A 20,938-nucleotide genomic window follows, 5' to 3' on the forward strand; every position below is an offset into this window, starting at 1 on the left:
TCTTCAGGTATATTCAACCTTTTCAGGCCCAGGACCCACTTTTAACCCAGACATGGAGGCCCATTTCTTCATCTTTTACCATATATTTGCATGGTGACAGCGCTCCTGTTGTGACCCACACTGGGTCAGGCCATGACCCACTAGTGATTCTCAACCCACCAGTTGAACCCCAATGGCTTATTAGAGGAAAGAGTCTCAAAGCCTGACAATCTGCTGGAGTACTTACCTGTTCTGAAGACACACTACCTAGTTTACCTGCTGCTGTCACCCTCCACCCTTTGGGGAAGACTGAAAGTTTTGTTATTTCCACAACTGCTCTCCTACCTCCCCTTCCTTAAGCTGTGCCCTGAAGCTCTGGTGAAAACCAGCTGTGAAACAGCAGGAAGACTGTCCTTTTTAAGAAAGCGTATTTTCTGAAGCTGATCCCCTTCATCCTTGATGAGAATAAAGCAACTAGGAACAATTAGGACAAGAGTGTTCTTATTGTCATATTCCAACCCGGTCACTGTTTTGAGAACCTTGAAATCTTAAACTTCAAACAGGCCTATGTTACATTCATTCATTCAATCAATCAATCATTCAGTTGTAAAATGTCCTTGGATAATGCACCTGTCATTCTTTATTAAATGTTATTTACAGTAGATTAAGATGAACTAACTTTTAAAACTTCAAAATCATGTTCTAGTAAACAAGGCAGAAATTCTAACTCCTGTAATTACATTATTTATATAGCATATAACAGGTATGAAGGTGCTTTTCTTCAAGACCTTGCCATCAGAGCAGATGCAACACTGCCCATGAGCTTTCTGTAATGCATCACTCGGAAGAGTTACACAGTGCAAAAAATGTCACAGTCCAGAAATTAGCTTAAAGTATATCAGTTGACTGCAGTAGGTTCATGAAGGAGTAAGCAGCTGTGGAGTTGCTGCTCTTTTCACAGGTCTAGAATACGTTTTTCTATTTTTTTCAATACACAAACTGAAAAGCAATCACTTTAGGTTGATTTTTATAACATCAGATAACGAAATGTAATGTTAGTTAATTGCTAGCTTTCTCGTTTGCTATAGAAAAGTCCCTTCTAGTTGTAGTCTGAGATGTTACTACTGAAATTATCAGGCTGTTATATTCAAATAGGTATCTAATCAAGTAGAAATCTAATAAAGTGACAATGCTAAAATTGTCTTGAAAGTGTTTAAAGGAAAGAGACTTGCACTTGTAAAGGGCCCGGGTATGAGAAAATGCCGCAGCAATTATGTATGTAAAAAATATTAAAACAATAGAAATATTGCCCTAAAGTTTTAAAAAGCAATGGCCCTAAGCTGCAAATGCAACAAAAGTTTGGGTGCCAACTGCTGCTTTAGAGTATTCACATGTGCATGTGTGCACATGCAGACACACACACAGTGGTCTAAGCTGACAGTGCTGATTAGCCATGGGAGCAGGAAGGGGCTAACTGGCTTGAGTCGAGGGGCAAAATTACACTGACACCAGCTGAATCTGTGCCAGGACTGTCACTACTACTAACAGAAGATGGGAAGACTGAATGCTTGTCCCAATTTTTTAAAAAATCCTCCACACATAAACATGGTAGGGAAAAGCTCTCTTTTTTTATTTAAAATAATGTGGAATTTCTGGTATGGAGGAACATTCAATCATACAAGCCTCACCTGCTGTATTTGGTAATAGTCATAGGTTTATAACCCTAGTGAGAAAATATATAATAGAGGCCCTTTTACCAGGTCTAGCCTGCACATGTAGCACAGCTTAGTCACCTTTAAGGTATTGGATGCAGCAGCTTCCTATTGCCCTAGCACTGGAGCCAATCCATTCACAACAGCCTGTTTCTATACATTTCCTGGGACAGCAATGTAGGTTTTTAACATGCATTTTGAACACCTTCTAAATTAATATTATGCAACTTCTGAAACTGAACATTAAGGACTATTTACAATAAACTGTACTTACATTCTTGTTCCATTAATTTCAATAAGACAATATAGGTTAGGGAGTGCCAGGGCCATTTTATGTACTTTATTCTGTGTACTGAGTTCTGACTCTATCGTGCCATATTCAAACTCTGACTGCTGTTCTAAAGTGTTTTAAAGAAGCACTGATGGTCCCCATGGAAGTACAATCTACAGCTTCAAACCCTTGATTTGTTTCCTAAAAAACTACCTCATCTATGTAGCAGCAATTTATATATTAGATCTCCCAGAGCTACAATGTTAATTGCAGTCATACAATCCAGATACTTGGATTATTCCAGACTTTAAAGTTTCCTCAGCTTATTGTATGTTTTGTATGCTATGTGGAAAGTCTTCTGCGGCATTATAAAATAAATCATGTTAAAAGTAACAATTCACAGGCTTTCATTATTGTTTTGTTGTTTTTCATTAATTGAAGGAACTTCTTCATTCCAGCTTTGGGAAGAAGAAACACACTCAGTAGATGCTGCAGTAATAGCCTTCAACTCTACAGACTGTTCATCCAAAAAGTACATTCCAAAACAATTAATTTAGGGTTCATGTGATTGCTGGATGGGATAGTTGTATTTATTTGTAACCTAAGAGAAAGGGACCATTCATGTATGGTATGCCAGGTAGTGCAAAAGGAAAAAAATAGAAGAAAGATGTAGCCATCCCAGCATCTGCAGTTCTTGCAGGTCTCTTAAATTACTTCACCTTCCAGAGTCTCCATGTTAGCAGTCCTTAAGTAAAATCAGGAATTGAATCCTCAGTTTTGTTTTCTGAGAAGGGGAGAAGAAAACACCAACTTGAAATGCCATCCTAAGTATTTCTTCTTAGCCGTCTGTCGACTTTGATGAAATTGCATGCAAAATTGCTACCCCAACACTTTCATTTACCCATAAACATTTTACAATATTCTTGTTCTAAGCCTTAAAATGCTTAGAATTACACCATCCCTGATTAATACCATTTACTGTTTTACTTTATTCATTTTAATACTAAAATGAATAAGCTGCTTTACACATTTCTGTAACATGACCGTTGTTGGTGAAATGTCCAGAAATTCAGCAGATACAAAGGCTCTTCAACTCCATTATATATATATGCGGGTGGTGCTGTGGTCTAAACCACAGAGCCTAGGGCTTGCCGATCAGAAGGTCGGTGGTTCGAATCCCTGCGATGGGGTGAGTTCCCATTGTTTGGTCCCTGCTCCTGTCAACATAGCAGTTTGAAAGCACGTCAAAGTGCAAGTAGATAAATAGGTACCGCTCCAGTGGGAAGGTAAACGGCGTTTCCGTGCACTGCTCTGGTTCGCCAGAAGCGGCTTTGTCATGCTGGCCACATGACCTGGAAGCTGTACACCGGCTCCCTCGGCCAGTAAAGTGAGATGAGCTTTACTTGGAACCCCAGAGTCGTTCGTGACTGGACCTAGCAGTCAGGGGTCCCTTTTATATATAATATATATACAAGGCTTGGCGAAAAACTTTAGTGGAAAATTTTCAACAAAAAAATACTTATTGTTAATAGTTTGAATACATTCATGGCAAAACGTATTTCACATTAAGCTTGCGCTTCTAAATTCCTACCAAACAAGAGACGTATCCCCCAAATTCAAGTGATATCAGGACAAATCTTCCATTTGTCTGTCCATTACTCTCATACCTAATAATAAGCCTGATGTCTTCATTATTTTCTTCTGAAAAAAGTTAAGACTCGACCACTGGACAGCACTGACTACTCAACAAACTATGCAAGTGCAACACATGAGGCAGCTTGGCATAAGATTCTGCTTTGACTGGTGTTCTATTCCAGCAAAACACTATCTGTATGAAAAGATATATCCCTAATATAAAATGGAATCTTTATGGTCCTTGAGAAAAAAATCCTTGTGTGCTGATAAGATTATACACAATCAAGAAAGGAAATTGAGAGGGAGAGGCCAAAGATCCAAAGGGCAGCATGGACTCGTGCATTAGCAGAGTAAATTAGCAAATCTAACAGGATTGACAGTCTTACCTCCTTCTCCTTTGAAGATACACATGTACCAGCCACTGGGCAACAAATGGCCAGAAAACAGCAAAGACTAAAGTACCAGGAGAAATCTCAAACGGCCACCAGGAAGGTCTCTAAAATAACACATAAAAAAATAATTTCTCCAGTTATATAAGATGTTGGTAAATGTCTGCATAGACATAGAACTATCTAAGATTATATATTTGGAACCTGTATGTTCTGCCCCAACTGGGCACTGTGTCACTTGTATATTCCTCCCTAGTCTCTACATTTAGAACTGCTTTAAAATTTCCTCCTGTCTTGCAAAAAATATTTGAGATTAATCAGGGTAATAACTAAAACAAATGGATCAAATTAACAGGAGACAAAAGGCAACAGCATTTAAAACGCTGCTTTTTGACCTCTTTTTAAGATAATTGTGTTATGAAAAGTTCCATTTTAATCTACATACAGTCAAAGGAAAGCCAACATAAAAATCAAAGCTGCTCTGTGGAAAGTAGGTAAGATCTTACCTTAGCAGGTGAGGGAGTCTGATTATTTGAATGTATGGTTGCAGTTCCTGCCTGCAAATAAAACACAAATTTAACACAGTGACAAATTATGTTTCAAATTTATACTCGCAGCTTCACATTATATTCCTACTGTGGTTTCTGAAACATTGCAATGTAACATTGTTGCTCACATCATGAAATGGAACTCTTCTGCCTGGAGTGATGATTTTGCCACCTCTTCCCTGCCATCCATCCTTTGCATTTAAGCCTGCTTACATACAAACTCCACTATATTACACACATGCTTACATACATTACTCCAATAATCAAGCTTTTTAAAATAAAGAATAAGGATGATCTCCAACTAAGTCATGCTCCGAGTAGGAGCACTGAGGTAAAGTCAGACTAACACTGGACATCACTTTATAGAATACAAGCACATCTTACCTGTGAAGTTGTCAGTGTTTCCAATGCATGCAATCTCTGAAGGACATTTTGCATGTCTTCTTGTAATCGTATAAGCACTACTGCAATTTGTTCATTGAGGCCACTTCTTGGTCCTCTATCTGACCCCCATCGTTCTCCATCTCCACCACTACCCATTTGTCCACCTTGGGCGCCATCACCCAAAGGGTGCATTCTATGACCTAAATTTAGGAGGGGAAAGAGAAAGCATTGAGAAATAAGGCATGGTTTTTAATCCATATAAAAATCAGACTATGAAAACTTTTTTTGTAAATTACAAAAAAAATTAAGTATGGCACTAGACTTGCTTATCTACATAAGTACATAACAAAACAAATATTCCAACAGTACCTCTCCCTCTTCTGATTCCGTAGAAATCCACCTTTTCACCACCTTTCTTTTCTTTGTGAGGGCCTCCATCACTTGCCTTGCCATCCTCACCACCACACTTGACTTCACCTTTTCCTTCAATTGCAGCCACCATTATACCGTCTGTCTTGTAGTTTCCAAGTTCAAGAAAACCAGAAGCACCCAGTAGACTGCTGTGGTCTACTTCTGAGAAATATAATGGATGTTTTGAAAATCCTTTCGTTGACTCCAATATCTACAAGTTAAGAGAATTAGCTATTATATTTTCCTTAAAGTATTTCCCATAAAGCTGGGATACCTATTATACCTAACATACCACCTATGTTAGAGTCTTTTGTGGGCTATTGTTGTGGTCCAGGGGCTCCTCTGCATTTAATATGCATGTTGTGGAAAACGTAGATTTCTTTCTAAAGTAAATAGCAGCTTGAAAGGACCTCAGCAGGGTAAGAAAGAGTTAAACTCTCCTTTCTCATTTGCTGCAAAAAGAGTAGTTATCAGCTCCCCTAGGAGCATATATATTTTTAAAGCATGCTAAAAGCAATAGACACATTTAAAACCACACCTAGGCTGACCATTATACAGATTGTGGAAGCGTTGTATTAGATGTACATTCTATTATTTCTTCCAGATTCTAACCCTTCATCCGTTTAGCAGAATCTAAAGAACTGCTTAGGCTTACAGAAGGCAGTTATGTGAGACCCCTGGAATTTTGGGCTTTGAGCAGTTATCTTCATGCTATATCAGGAACTGATTTCATCAGTCTGCCTTGCAGCATGAGAGGATTGCTGTTCAAGCAAACAAGTTTAAAGATTATGTAGGTTCAAAGAACTAATTTCATGTCTCTTTGGATTCTGGTCACTTTATGTTACCTTTTCACATTCAGTACAAAACTTGATAAACTGTACCTCTTCTTGTCCAAACTGCTCCATGGAATCACAGTATATTTCACTATCCGAATCGCTTGTCAAGTGCTGAATGCCAGAGACCTCTTCAGCGGTATCTTCATTTGCACCTGTGTGTACAGGTATATGACCAAACACTTAATAAGTGTAAACAGGCCAATTTGGGCAAGAATAAAACAATGACCGTGCAAAAGTCCACGTATAAATATTTCATCAGTCTAAACTTGCTTCTCTCAATCTTGGGTCCCCAGATTTTGGACTACAACTCCCATCATCCCTAGCTAGCAAGACCACTGGTTAGGGATGATGGGAATTGTAGTCCAACAACATCTGGTAACCCAAGGTTAAGAAAGGCTGGTTTAAACAGTGAGCACATGATCACACTTCAAATATTAAAAAGCTTATTATGTAAGTTGTCTGCTTAAGATAAAGCAGGTGAAAGCACTGCTTGCAATAGCTATTCACAATGGGGCAATATCGTTAGATGTGATTGTTGAGGTTAATTTATCCTAATTACTTTGAACCCCACCTCTCTCAATTATATTTTCCACATGGATGGCCTTTATATTATATATATTATATATTATAAAGCATACCAAAGTTTGAATCTCCAATCATTTCCACTACAGCTTGGTAAAAGTGAGGAAATAATCTTTACAAACCAGACAGCAAATTCCCAGGGTAGTCTTCACCACTGGAAAATTCTGCTTGACAAACATATAGACTAATTTGGAAAAGTGCACGTGAGGAAAGTACCTTGGTGAGAAGACCCAAAATTAGAAATTATAGGTAGTTCAAGGCGCTTGTCTCTCTTCTTTACTTCTTCATCCACATTTATACCATTCAGAGCAGATTTAGTCTGTATGCCATTGTGAATGTCAGTATTCGGGACATCTTCACAGCAACCATTGGCGACAACACAGTCCAGCTCCTGAGCAGGCGTCAAATCTGGTCCCAGACTCTCACTTTCTGTAAAACCAATAAATAAGGGGACAACATTTCAAATAGACTTATACTATGAAATATACTAGTTTTTACAAATGTGCTTTTTTTATTTGTTCATAGATTTAATGAACTCTACTCAGGGCCAGATTTAGGTTTGATGAGGCCCTAAATTACTGAAGGTAATGGGGCCCTTTCTATGTCCAGCTGTCCTTTGTCAACAACAAATTGCTACTGTTTTTTGTGCCGAATATATGCTATATGGTAATTTGTGGACCTAATAGGTATCTAAAGACATTTGCACATGTTGCCATGCAACCAGTCTATGCAGAATGTAGGCACCCTATATATGGAAATGAGCAAACCAGTGATATTTTAGGGAGCAGCCTAGGAGGCGGGGCCCTTTACTTACATCATAGAAGCCTACACAACACAAAATACTGTTGCTGTACGTAGGTTTTATTTTTAATATTATATTTTGGAAATGTACATCCAGTTTTTTTCCCCTTTAATTTTTTGGGGGGCCCCACAAGAGTGGGGGCCCTAAGCTATAGCTTTTGTTTAGCTTATACGTAAATCCAGCACTGACTCTACTCATCTCTGACAGTCTCTGTCCATGAAGTGGGCAGCATTACTCCACTGGTATGGAAGCCTCCAACTAAATGTGTGGAAGCCCCACTGCCAGGATCCCAACTGGTGAAAGCCTACGGAAAAGTCCTAAAACAGCAAGGGGCTGAGCTAGCACAGGATCTGCTGGATATCAAGCCAGCCCCACTGCAATGACATGTCAGCACTGGGCCTAATGTGGGCCTCGTTGCTGTAACGATTTCAAGTGTTCCCCTTCCTCTTCTGCACCAGGCTGTGAGAGTAGCTGAGCTACGGATGTGGCTCTGGGCCTGATAGCCAGTTAAGCCCTGACCAAGGGACATGGGTAGCTCTGTGGTTTAACCCTAGGAGTTGCCGATCAGAAGGTCAGCTGTTCGAATCCCCGTGACGGGGTGAGCTCCTGTTGCTTGGTCCCAGCTCCTGCCAACCTAGCAGTTCGAAAGCATGTCAAAGTGCAAGTAGATAAATAGGTACCACTCTGGCGGGAAGGTAAACGGTGTTTCCGTGCGCTGCTCTGGTTTGCCAGAAGCGGCATAGTCCTGCTGGCCACATGACCCGGAAGCTGTACGCCGGCTCCCTCGGCCAATAAAGCGAGATGAGCGCTGCAACCCCAGAGTCGGTCACGACTGGACCTAATGGTCAGGGGTCCCTTTACCTTTACTTAAGGTTTGGATTGCAGTGTTAAGTTACTTGTACTACACAATTCATTATGCAATGTTTCCATTGGTTACAAAATACTAAAGAAAAGGAAGAAAAGCTGAACCACCCATAGTCCAACTACCTGCATGTTGCTTTTGACTTTTTTTGTGTCTTACTTTGTATTTAAATTGTGGGCACCCATTCCATCTCTGCAGTTACATGTCCTGCATTCACTCATCACTCCTATTACCAATCTATTAAATATCTTTCCATTAAAAAAACAAACCACAATTGTACACAAAAGCTTACATCCCAACAACACCTGTTTTTCCATCATGTTCAGAATTTGCTCCCAGGTAAGTGGGGGCAGGATTACATCTTGATAATCAGATTCCCAAGCCTCTTCTGAAATCTGAAGTTTCCAAACAGGGCTCACTCTTACAAAATAATGTAAGACACGGGAGAGACACGGGACCATTGCTTTTTTGTGTTCCACAGCAGCCACAGTCTGATTGAGCAATACTGGAAAGAAGCACAGCTATGAAAAGGTGGGTGCGGTTCAGAAATAAAACTGTACCTTTCTCAACCTGCTTTAGCTCTGTTATTTCTTCCTGATGGGGTTCCTCCTCCGACTCTGCTCCGCTGTCGCTGCTTTCAGATTTGCCATTCACAGCTGGCATAGACGTTATGGAATATCCAAGGTCTAAAAGCAAGTTCAGAAAATGAATATTTACTATAGGAGATTGAAAATAATTGTGTAGTTATTAAATATTTGTTTTTTTAAAAAATAAATCAATTCAAGGCAATTTCTACCTCTTGTCCTTAAATATAATTCTCATATATTATATATATTTTCCCCAAACTTTCCCTCCTTTGGCTCACAGCATCTGTACTGGTAAGTGAAAATTCCTTATCATAGCTTGAAACCAGACTTGGATTTTTTAGGATTTTCAAGGGCAGGGAATGTGACCTTGCCAATGTTGCTGGACTTGAGGTCTCATAATGCCTGGCCATGAACTTTGTTGTCTAGGGCTGATGAGAGTTGGGAGTCCAGCAACAACTGGAAGGCCACAGGCTCTCTACTCTCGGGCAAAACACACCATTAACTATTTGCTATTGGTTCAGAATCCATTGCTTAGGCAAGAAACCGTAGGTACGCCAATACTATTCAGAAGCCAAACTTCTCCATGGCTTAGAAAGCTTCTTTTAGCAATGGCATACTTCATTATAAAAGTATTCAATGCAAAGTGTTGTGTGAGAAGAGCAGATATAGATATGCTTCAGCTTTTATATCAACTACATTTATGTCAGTAAAGAACTTATAGTTTTGTATTATTATTACATGGATACAGATACAGGAATGCGAGATAGGCCGTCACCATCAAAGCCAACAATTTTAAATGTCAAGCAAGCCTTCAGTATTCAGTCATATATTCTCTATTTTGAAACCAGAAGAAAATTCAACGTCTTCCTGAAACACTATTACTGTATTGGCCCAAATAGAAGCCACACCTTTTAAATTCAAGGGGGGAAAGAAAAAAAGACAATACCCAAATATAAGCCGCTCTCTTAAAATTCCGCAGCCACTCACACCCGTTCCGTTTTACCGTATGTCTGCTTTGGCAGCGAAATCGTAAAAGCCAATTTTTGTAAGGTCGCAAATTTAAGCCATATTTTAACTTTTCACAGTTGGAATTTGGAAAAAAGTGATGCTTATATTCAGGCCAATACGGTATTTGTACCAACATAACATTATATATATAATAATCAGTCTGTGAGGGTATTAAAATAGGTCACTTCTTGACTCAAGGGATGAATTATTTAGTTCTGGCCTTAAATAACAGAAGTATGTATGCACCTATGCCACTTCAATAAGATTCTTTTTTATTACTAATTTCAGTCTGATTTGGGGAGGTCTACCAACGGAGCAACAGTGAAACAACAGAGGCAAGAAGAGTGTGATCGGTATTAGCATAACTTTTACTTGGGGTGCCAAAAACTTTAGCATGTTTAATCTTTTGATTCAAGTTGCTTGTTGTGCAAATCAATAGCTGGGACTTGTTAAACATGTTTTACTGCTTCCCTTTGTCTGCAAGGGACTTTGCTACTCAGATCTATATGATAAATTAAAGGGTGACGAGGCAGATTAGTTTCCATACTTTTGTTCCAGGCACTGTGACAAGAGTGGATCGTTTTCGCAACAGAGTCGACTAATGTTTCTGACAAGGAAATTTGTTTGATAAACAAAGCAGTCCCAGTGCAATACAGTAGCTCCCCAAATTGATATGATTCCCAAATAATAACCATTTTGATGATGTTTAAGGAAAACGACTACGGTATTTTTATTTGCTGGATCACTCATAAATATGGCTTGCAGAACTTTAGTTAGGATATATGATCAATATGGCTTCCCTATGAAGCATCAGCACATCCCCTGCCTAGCCACATATGGACTGAAGAGGAAGACAATAGGATTATGTTCAATTCAATGGATCACAGAATCAAAGACTCGTAGTGTTGGAAGGGACCACGAGGGTCATCTAGTCCAACCTGCTGCAATGCAGGAATCTTTCACACAATGTGGGGCTCAAACCCACAACCCTGAGAGTCTCATGCTCTACCAACTGAACTATCTTTCACGGATGCAAGAACTCTGCTATAAAGTCCAATCAGGACCCTTCTTTGAGAAAGGCTCAAACCTCCATAGGTTGCAGAAGAAACAAAGTCATAGAATACAGTTAAACAAAAACCCACCTGTACCAGTTTTGACTCTCTCCCCATCCTCTCTTCACTATCCTTGACCTCTGATATCCCGTCTTACTACTATACTACTTCTTTCATGTCGCACCCTCTCTCAGTAGTTTTGGGAACAAAATTTAAAACAGCAGACGAAGACAAAGCATGAGGTGCAATCATATTACCACCCACTTAGGTGAAGTTGACAAATGGTGTTCATTAAATAATAGTTCCCTAATTTAATCATATGTGCCTTGGCATACAGATGTCTCCCCCCCCCCCCTTATGCAGGGGTTATGTTCCAGGCCGCCACGTGCGTAAGTAAAAATTGAGTAGTCAGGAGTACCCTCTAAATGCCCTCTCCACCGTTCTCTCTCTCCAATAGTGTATCTGAAGAAGTGTGCATGCACACGAAAGCTTATACCAATAACTAACTTAGTTGGTCTTTAAGGTGCTACAGGAAGGATTTTTTTTATTTTAACCTAGACCAAAAATACTGTATCCAAAAATATCCACAACTGGAATTAAAGCTCTGGGGCTGGCAGGAGGCTGGAGGATGCTACCACGTTCATCGGCTGTTAAGTAGGGAGGCTGAGAGGCCAAAGCGAAGCCCTGCTGTGCCTCCAGACTCTTTGGGGCTTCCTCTGCCCTCTTCAGACTCTGGGGAGGGTCTGGCTGGATGCAGAGGAAGCACCAGTTAGGGAACCCCCTAAGGAACCCCCCAAGGGAAGAAAGCTCAGAGCCAGGGGATTGGTGGTGGGAGGATGAATGGTCGGAGGGAGAAGAGGGAGCAGACTGGGAGGAGGAAGTGTTGGAAGCTGAAGAGGTAACAGGGTTTAGTGAGCAGGAAGAGGCTGTGGCAGAGCCCAGACACAGAAGCAGAAGCAGAGCAGGATCTAGAGACTGAATGGAAGTAGGCTTCTGAAGAAGCCAGGGAAGCCTCCTGTGGTCTCCCAGAACACACAGAAAACTGAAGAGAGCAGAGCAGAGACGAAACAAATGACCCTTAGGTTGCTGGGGAAGGAACCAGAGGAGGAGCCTTGGAGGGTGGTGGGAGGGCGGGGACCTTCAGTCCTCGCAACTGCCTCATTGGGGCAAGTCCTGCTGGGAAGAATTTCTGTGATCACTAGGTCTGTGCAGTTTTGGATTCTTTAAATATAGTGTTAATTTTACTTACGCCAGTGTTTTTTATTGCTGACCTACTCCTGACACCAGCTCTCTCCCGCCATTTCCATGTTTGAATTGATTTATTGATTTATTTCCTGGCCCCACACGTACATGTGGTAGCACGCAAGTAAATCGTGTGTAGTAATGCAAGATATTTAGCCTCTCCAATGCACTGGAAGAAGAGTACCTAATCATTATCTGTTGCCCAATATTTTGATTTCTGGGTTTAATTTCAGCTTCAAAGCAGTCTTTGCACAGATCCACACCATACAAAGAATCATGGGAACTGTAGTTTATTAAGGATGCTGGGAATTATGTGATGGGAAAACTACAGCTCCCAGTATTCAAAGGGGGAAGTAATGGGCTTTGAATATGGGTTGGATGTGCTTTAAATGTATGGAGGATCTTATTCATTTTATAAAATATGTTATCTCACAGTTTAGTAATCTGCTTTGGGTTTTTCTGCTTCCAATCTATCATTTAAAAAGTATTTCTAAACCACTTAATATTTGCTTTATAAGGTTCTAATAATCTTTGTAATTTTTTCTGGTCTACATAAAGTTTAGAACAACAGTAGAATTCAACTTTTTTCAGACCAGCTGTTCACTTTCACATAAGTATGCATTATGGGCCCCAGCTTCTAATTTTACCATGTTTGTGTCTGGTGGTAGTGCTGCTGGTGTCACCCCCCAGATGACCCCCACCCCCAGGCTGTGACTCAGTTCAGTTCAACCTGCTAGTTGAAAACCAATAGCGTAGAATATTTGCTAGTGAGTGCAGGAATAGAAACGGCTCTGAGAAACCATAAAACTCTTTCCAGTAACCAGTTTTGCATTGGCGTTTTCATATAGTTCTTTCACAGATTCATAGCTGCCAGAAGGAGTCTTTCCTATTTCTAAATAGTTTTGTGTCGACAGAAACAACTTTGCACGTGTGATTGTGTTTAACACGGAACAGGCATTTATTTATTATTTACTATTAAATAAGTAATCTGTATTGAAGTTGCTGATTATACAACAAGTGAAAGCAGAACTAGATTAACAAAAGGAGTTTGCAGGACCACAAACCAGTTTCTACATTATAGAAAAATGGGGAAAACATGTTGTCAAACTATTCAGGCAATATTTTTCATAGGCAGGACCCAAGAAGGCAAAAAGGGGAATCTTCAAGTAGTGACCAGTGAGTAGAGCTGGAAGGATCTGTCTATTTTCATTCTCCCAGTTTCTAATTTCCCCCCATTCTCCGCATTTTGCAGCAATTTTTAAAAAATCTCATGAAAATTCATCACCATTTTAGTGCTAATTTCTCTTAATAAAAACATGTTATATGTAGTTTTGACTAATGTACACACTTTGGCAAGCAATTTCCCCTAATACAGTGCATTTATGTTGGTTGTTTTCACCACTGTCTTCATTTTTATACATACTTTTCCCTGGTAAAGTTGGCTGGAGGACTGCATCACAAAATACAGATAAGTGCACATTTCAAAGGATAGCTGTGTTTCAGTTTGAATATTATTCTGGACAGCTTTTAATGTTTGATGTATCACAGTATTTTAATATTCTTTTGGAAGCCGCCCAGAGTGGCTGGTGAAACCCAGCCAGATGGGCGGGGTATAAATAATAAATTATTATTATTATTATTATTATTATTAGTAGTAGTAGTAGTAGTAGTATTATGTTTGATAGATTCAGCTTTAAATGCATGTGTTTGTGGGATGTGGGTTATTGGTTTGCTTTTGTTTGTTCTTTACTATGCATTTTGCAATTTAATGTTGTGAACTGCCCTGTGATCTTCGGATGAAAGGCGGTATACAAATTTAATAAATAACAAACAACAATAATAATACAAAAGTGAATTTCTCCTCCGTCCCTCCAAGTGAGATAAACCAAGCTAAACAAAGAAAACAGACAGTGCAGTATTACGAGCACACAAGCCTAGAAATTAAACTAATAAGTTTCAAAGCTAACATGGGATACATTTTCAAAATAAGATGTTACAAGTTTTCTGCAGCTTCAGAACTTCACTGAACTATTGTAGAATAGCAAACATTCCTTTGACAGAAACAAGTCTCCTCTGCTAGAAAATCTCTTCTTGCAATGCAAGGACTCTCCATGGAGGAAATGAGCTTTTGGGGAACTTCAATACGTAACATGCGGAAAACCTATTTATTGGAATAGGTTCTTATTGGAATGGGTAAGAAATGTTCATAAAGAAAACAGACACACATTTACTAATTACCAGAAAACCAAATCAAGGTTTTTTTTAATTTAAGTTTTTTATAGCAATAATACAAAAAAGAAGAACAGGATTACAACTTCCCTTGTCACAACAGTCCCTCTTCCAAACCATTCCCAATACAACTACGCTCTTGGTCCATGCAACATGCAAACACAGTATCAGAACAGAATATCCATTAAAAAGGGGGGGGGGGACAGAAAGAAGTCCAGTTATGTTGGTGCTAGAAACTGGGACAAATTCCCAGCAAATGAGGTGCTACCCAGATAAGGGGATTTGGAGTATTAAAACACACAGTACCACTATTTGGGAAGTTGCAGCATGTGATGAGTATTTCTTCATATTTTCTATAATACAACCTTAATACTAAACTTCCACATATAACATTTGGAAGCTGCAAAAATAAGTATAGGTCAAGTTTTTGTTGTTTGTAAAAAGCTATACTGAAGGCTGTTACTTTAAGACACAGTTTCTGGATGAATACACAGATCTTACACAAATAATGGTCAGAACAAAAAATGCTACTTGGGCTTATGCAAGAGACAGTTGGCTTTTTTCTTCGCATTTCATTCCAATTACATGCTTTGCCATCTGGCATGGCCAGGGGTTGGGGTTGCTGCTAATCGAGAAAAACAACTCCAAAGTCTCTTTGGGCTCATGGAACTATGGTACTCTGGATTTATTTTGCTTAGTTTTGCCAGTTATATGCTGCCTAATTAATCAAGTCCTCATAATAAATAAAATATAAATACAATCCAAATGAAAAATCAATCAATACAAAAAAAACAGATTGTCATAAATCCAACATATAGCTATCATCATAATAAAAAGCAGCACTGAAACCAGTGAAGGGGGAAACAAAATAGTCCCAATGAATGGTATAGCTTAATTCATTTATTTAAAATCTCATAAGCATGCTTTTAAAGAAAGACTTGGAAAAAGTCACTTGCTTATACTCTGACACCTACTTGGCCTCTTTATTTATACACAGCCCTATGAGCACATAAGTCCATGTTGATATTTCCTTTCATTCTCTTCAGTGCAGCTGAAATTGAAGGCACATAAAATACCACCACGAAAATGTTTCTGAAAGCCTGGCTCCATTTTGAGCAGCAACGCATTTATTTTTTTTTAGAAAGCAATGCAGTTTAGCTTCCCCAGAAAGAATAAGGCCCTTGAACCCTTCAATGCCCCAAGCGCTTCAAGCAAAAAGTTGCCCAATTCCCTTCTGCAGAGCCCAGATAATGCAAACACAGTGCTCCACATGCCTCTTCCAAGCCTACCCTAAGTTCACGCAGGCCGGCCAGGCCTCTTGCGCTGGATGTAGAAGCCACATTCTTCTTTCGAGTCTAGTGTTTTTTACGAACCTGAAAATAATATTTTGGTCAGCTACTGATTAAGAGTGGGTTCATCCCTTGCAGAACAGATTGCGCTCCTTTGCTTTGAAAACAGAAGTGCATCAGACTTCAAAACAAACTCTTCACAACATTAGCAACAAGAAAGTAATTTCCTAAGCTTCTCTTGTCCACTCTCGCACATGTTCCACAGATGGCAATCCAAGGATGTAAACTGTGAGCAGTATTTCATTCCTCTGTGGTATGTCAGCAGACTGAAATAACTGGCTTTAGTTAAGAGGCTTTTAAAAAATTACTTAACATGGTAAATAATGCTTTCTTTTGCATTAAGTTCTGTCTGTAAGCATCAACAAGCCTCTAAACTTCCACATACTTTTTTACACCCCACCTCAAATGTTTCCCTTAAGAGCATTATTTTTTATCTAAAAGTTTAGCTTTGTAAATTTATTTTGCACTGAAAGAGAAGTTTTAATTGGAATTAGAAGACATTTGTGCCTCTCAAAAGCATACTGATTTTCATGAGGAAAACCTGACCCAATTATATACATCACTGTCCCTATGCCGAGCATAAGTGAGGCTGTGCACATGTTGTTTATTTTTTTAATTCTTCTTGGAAATACTTATGTCTTCCTCCAAGGTCACAGCTCCATCACAGAGAGTTGAACGTTCAATTTGCAAGTAGGGTCTTCACTGCTGCTAGGATAAGCTGTGTATGTGAAGGTGCAACTCTCAAATGCACCTACTGGATAGCACCTGTGGCAACACAGATGATAATGGAGATCTCCACTCTGCATGACCATACAATTACCGGTTGGAGCTTTTGTTGCTTTTTTGGTCATCTTTTCAGTTTTGTTTCCAGGATGAGCAGGCCTGCCTGGGCAACAATGTGGAATTTAGGGCCAAACTAGCCTGGGAGAATCTGATTTAAACAGCAAGTAGCCAGTAGGTTATGTACGGGATGTAGGTAGCACTGTGATCTAAACCACAGAGCCTAGGGCTTGCTGATCGGAAGGTCAGCGGTTTGAATCCCCGCGACGGGGTGAGCTCCCGTTGCTCGGTCCCAGCTCCTGCCCACTTAGCAGTTCGAAAGCAAAAAGCCCAAAAAGTGCAAGTAGATAAATAGTTACCGCTCTGGCAAGAAAGTAAACGGCATTTCCGTGCGCTGCTCTGGTTTTGCCAGAAGCGGCTTAGTCATGCTGTCCACATGACCCGGAAAAACTGTCTGTGGACAAATGCCAGCTCCCTCGGCCAGTAAAGTGAGATGAGCGCCGCAACCCCAGAGTCGTTCGCGACTGGACTTAAATGTCAGGAGTCCTTTACCTTTACCAAGTACGCAAGTGATATATAGATCCCCCATTGCATGTCCAGTGCTTATCTTTCCCACACTTTAATTTCAGCTCAACTTTTATCTCAAATTAGAACAAGGCTGATAGAAAACAGCCTTCAGGATATATTCTGCAAGGAGGCAACCATGGGTAGGTGTGGATTTAGCATGTCCCACATGAGTACCACTTTTTGCTTTTTAAAATCAGGACTACCATGTAACTTTGCACATCAGTGAGACAAGGATACATTTAAATGCACCTCCAGACTACAGCCCTTACAAGCACTTTAAAAAATGCCCGATGCTCTTTCTCTAGCAGCAAAGGGCCTCCATGAAAGAACTCTCCTCACACTTTCCTAGACAGAGACTAATCTCACATGTTCCCTTTTTTAGTTTTCTGTTCTGGTATCTAGGTTTTGTACATTTTGTATGTTTAGCATAATAAGAACTAAAAGAAGAATCTATAAATTATCTGTATAAATTGTTTATAACAGTCAGAAATCAACCTGGCACAGTAATGTTTGGTTTCAATTTAGAACCTTTATAGTAGGTGCATTAAAATAATAAATGAGACATAGATTACCTAAAGAGCTATGAGGTTGTTCGGCACTTTGGTAAGGAAAACGTAACAAAACTGACTTATTCAGAACAAGGAGAACAAGAAGACGACTAACAATGCAATGCTATATATGTCCTATGTTAGTGGGACCCAAGGCTATAATCCTATACCCACTTACTCAGGAGCAAGTCCTTTTGAACTCAATGGGATTTATGAGTAGGCATAAATAATATAGTATTGTATGTAATCTCAGTTATTAATAACCACAACAGTTCTAGCAGCCTCTGTTTCCCTTCTCCCACCGACCTAAATGCTTTACATAGAGGTTCCACTGTTTGATACTGAATTTTCCTATATGAATTTAGGATATGCATATTAAATCTACAATAAGAAAAACCATAACTGTGAAATGATTCAAGCACATTTTGTAAGCAAAATATTCAAGTGGTATAGCAGTTCTGAGGTAAACAGTAGAATACCCATTGGAATGGAGAAATGAACTACATAATAAAATGTCATACCAGACTTGGCTATCAACTGAGGCCATCACATGTTCCAAAACCACAGGATGTTAGCATTCACAAAGAACCAAGTACATGTGCTCTGAATTTTGCTGCTGGCTTGTTGCAGCAGAGACACATATATTTTGTCCATTGAAAGAAAACAATCAGTTATTGGTAAAGATTTTTAACATCTGTTATTGCATATTTGCATGAAAATGGAATGGAAATAGCGGAGAACCTATTTATGCCTAACTCACTGCAATGTTGCTAACGCCAGTGAATATTTGCATGCTACATAATTATTATTTTTCCTCTTAAGAGTAGTACTTTGACTGGAATAAGTCTTTAAAATGTGCCAGTAGTGGTTGGCATTCTGTGCCAAGTGACAAGAAATGTAATTTTAGAGAACCTACTAGATATAGATATATATATATATATATATATATATATATATGCAGGTTTTGGTGTCCTCGGGTGTCTTCCCGTGTAAAAGTTGGGGTGTCTAGGCGACGTTTCGACGAGGTCTCACTCGTCATCTTCAGGCTGGTGCTTTCGGCTTCTTGTTACTGGAACAGAGCGGGATCTCAGTGTTTGAGTTCCTATAAATACTGTAGAGGGGTGTGGTGTATTGCCTCAAAAGTTCTGGGCAGAGGGGAAGTTCCCAGGCTAGTGTTCTTTTCTTCTTTTGTTCCTTAATTACTTGAGGGATATCTTGAGTGATTTCTTGAGTGACCCCTCTACAGTATTTATAGGAACTCAAACACTGAGATCCCGCTCTGTTCCAGTAACAAGAAGCCGAAAGCACCAGCCTGAAGATGACGAGTGAGACCTCGTCGAAACGTCGCCTAGACACCCCAACTTTTACACGGGAAGACACCCGAGGACACCAAAACCTGCATTCCTGTACCCGTGAAAATCTACGAAAACATATATATATATATATATATATATAGACACACACACACACACACACACACACACACACACACACACACAAATACATACATACACAGAGACAATATTTTAAACCAATTGATGTCAGGCTATTTGCATAATAATGTAGTTCTGGCTGTAGACTGCATCAGTTGTACCTTAAGTGCAGAGCCCAGCATGCCAGAGGTGTTCAGTACTGACCACTTGACCAGTAAGGGCTACTTGACATGCCAGTACTTTGAATACGCTAAATAGATAAGCACATGTATTTTGCTACATGTACATGCAGTGAGGAGCCAGGATCAACAGAAGAGATGATCAGACATCATACTAAACCAAGGAAGGGGAACCTAAAGTCCTCCAGTTATTATTGGACTGGTGTTTGAGCTTTCTTTTTTCTCTTCTTCTCTGCCCACCCCTTCTTCCTCATACACTCATCTCTTTTAGATTGTAAATCTGAGAATAGGGATTACTTCACTACTGATTTCTGTGAACTACTCTGGGATCCTTTTTTGGCTAAAGAATATAAATCAGGAGTAGTCCTGTGGGCCGGATCTTTATCTCCTCACCCACTAGGGAGCCATTTTCACAGGTGAGTGAGAGCACCCATCTGTCAATCATCAAACATTATAATGGCATCAAGTGATAGACCCCTGTTAAAATTAAAAGGTTGCTGTAGTGCAGCCTTTGAAGATGTGCTCTTTCACCAATGATCAGCTAACAGTTGGCTAGATGGAGACCCTTTGATGTCTCTGCAGAGAATGAAATGCTCCTAAGACTGGAGCATCTTCCCCTCTGCCAAGAATGCCTTTTCTATTCAAAGGGCTGGGGGGAGTGCTTTGGGAAAAACTTGCTCCATTTTCGGGAGGGAAATGCAAAAAGAACTTGCAGAGCCACTTTTGCAGCACTTCCTAAGCAGGTCGAGCACAGAGCTTGGCTGAGCGCAGGGTTTGCAAAGCGCTTTGTGAAGCAGCTCCCAAACATCTGACAATCTGCTGGTTGTTGGGTCCTTGGGAAAAACTACCATGCGACGGCTTTTGCAGGCACCGCCCTTTTGACCAAGTCCCACCTTTACCTGCCCCACATCTGGTAATGTGTGGGACAGGTAGGCATGACTTGGCTGAAATAGCACTGGGAGCCAAATGGGAAGGCCTGGCAGTCCACATTAGGTATGTGGCCCAAAGGTTCCATATCACTGATATGTGTGTTTTAGACAAACAAGCAAAACAACAACACTCCCCCATCGCCGCTGGCCAAGCTGGCTGGGATTTATGGAATTTTGAGTCCAACAACAAGCCTTAGGTTTCTCACACCCTACACTAAACACTGATGTGAGTGAGCCCCAGAACCATGGCCTTGTGCATTCCACCAGCTCAGAAGCTTTTGCTTCCAGTTTGTGTAACCATGGGTTATTGAAGTGTCCAAACCAAGAAACAGGTTAACCTTCATTGTGGTTTATGGAAACCAGCCAACCTTAAGCCAAAAGGATTAATTGAGGACATGCAGGTGTTTTAATATTATGAAAGCTGTGGCAAGTCAGACTTGCAACACGTTTGCATGGAAGTTAGAGCATGTCAGGAAAATGGAGAGAGGTGTTTTGTGCAAGAGCTTTCTTGCTCCTGGCTCTGAGGTGCTTCGCAACAATTAGTGCAATTACCATTAAAATTATTCACAGAACCTGAACAAATTGCAAAACCATAGCTTAATATAACCTGCAGTTAATTAAGAT

The 20,938-nt window shown here is 40.0% G+C and overlaps 1 protein-coding gene across 3 annotated transcripts in view; it reads right to left on the reverse strand.

The window, feature by feature from the left end:
• Positions 1–601: 601 nt before the first annotated feature.
• ACBD5 (acyl-CoA binding domain containing 5) overlaps positions 602–20,938 on the reverse strand; it is a gene marked incomplete at its 3' end in the record, with an annotated part of 30,663 nt that continues 10,326 nt past the window's right edge. For 2 of the 3 annotated variants that reach the window (XM_083467513.1, XM_083467511.1), the window contains exons 6-13: positions 8,972–9,097; positions 6,964–7,176; positions 6,211–6,317; positions 5,288–5,540; positions 4,919–5,118; positions 4,493–4,543; positions 3,984–4,093; positions 602–2,746 (exon numbers count right to left, since the gene is read on the reverse strand). In XM_083467513.1, the coding sequence (XP_083323639.1) occupies positions 2,734–2,746; positions 3,984–4,093; positions 4,493–4,543; positions 4,919–5,118; positions 5,288–5,540; positions 6,211–6,317; positions 6,964–7,176; positions 8,972–9,097 (1,073 nt within the window). Of the gene's footprint in view, positions 2,747–3,979; positions 4,094–4,492; positions 4,544–4,918; positions 5,119–5,287; positions 5,541–6,210; positions 6,318–6,963; positions 7,177–8,971; positions 9,098–20,938 lie in introns of those variants that run through there. The other variant, XM_083467512.1, reaches the window with a different exon arrangement.

Source organism: Podarcis liolepis (genome assembly GCF_965112155.1).
Source record: "Podarcis liolepis genome assembly, chromosome: 12".
Lineage (NCBI taxonomy): Eukaryota > Metazoa > Chordata > Lepidosauria > Squamata > Lacertidae > Podarcis > Podarcis liolepis.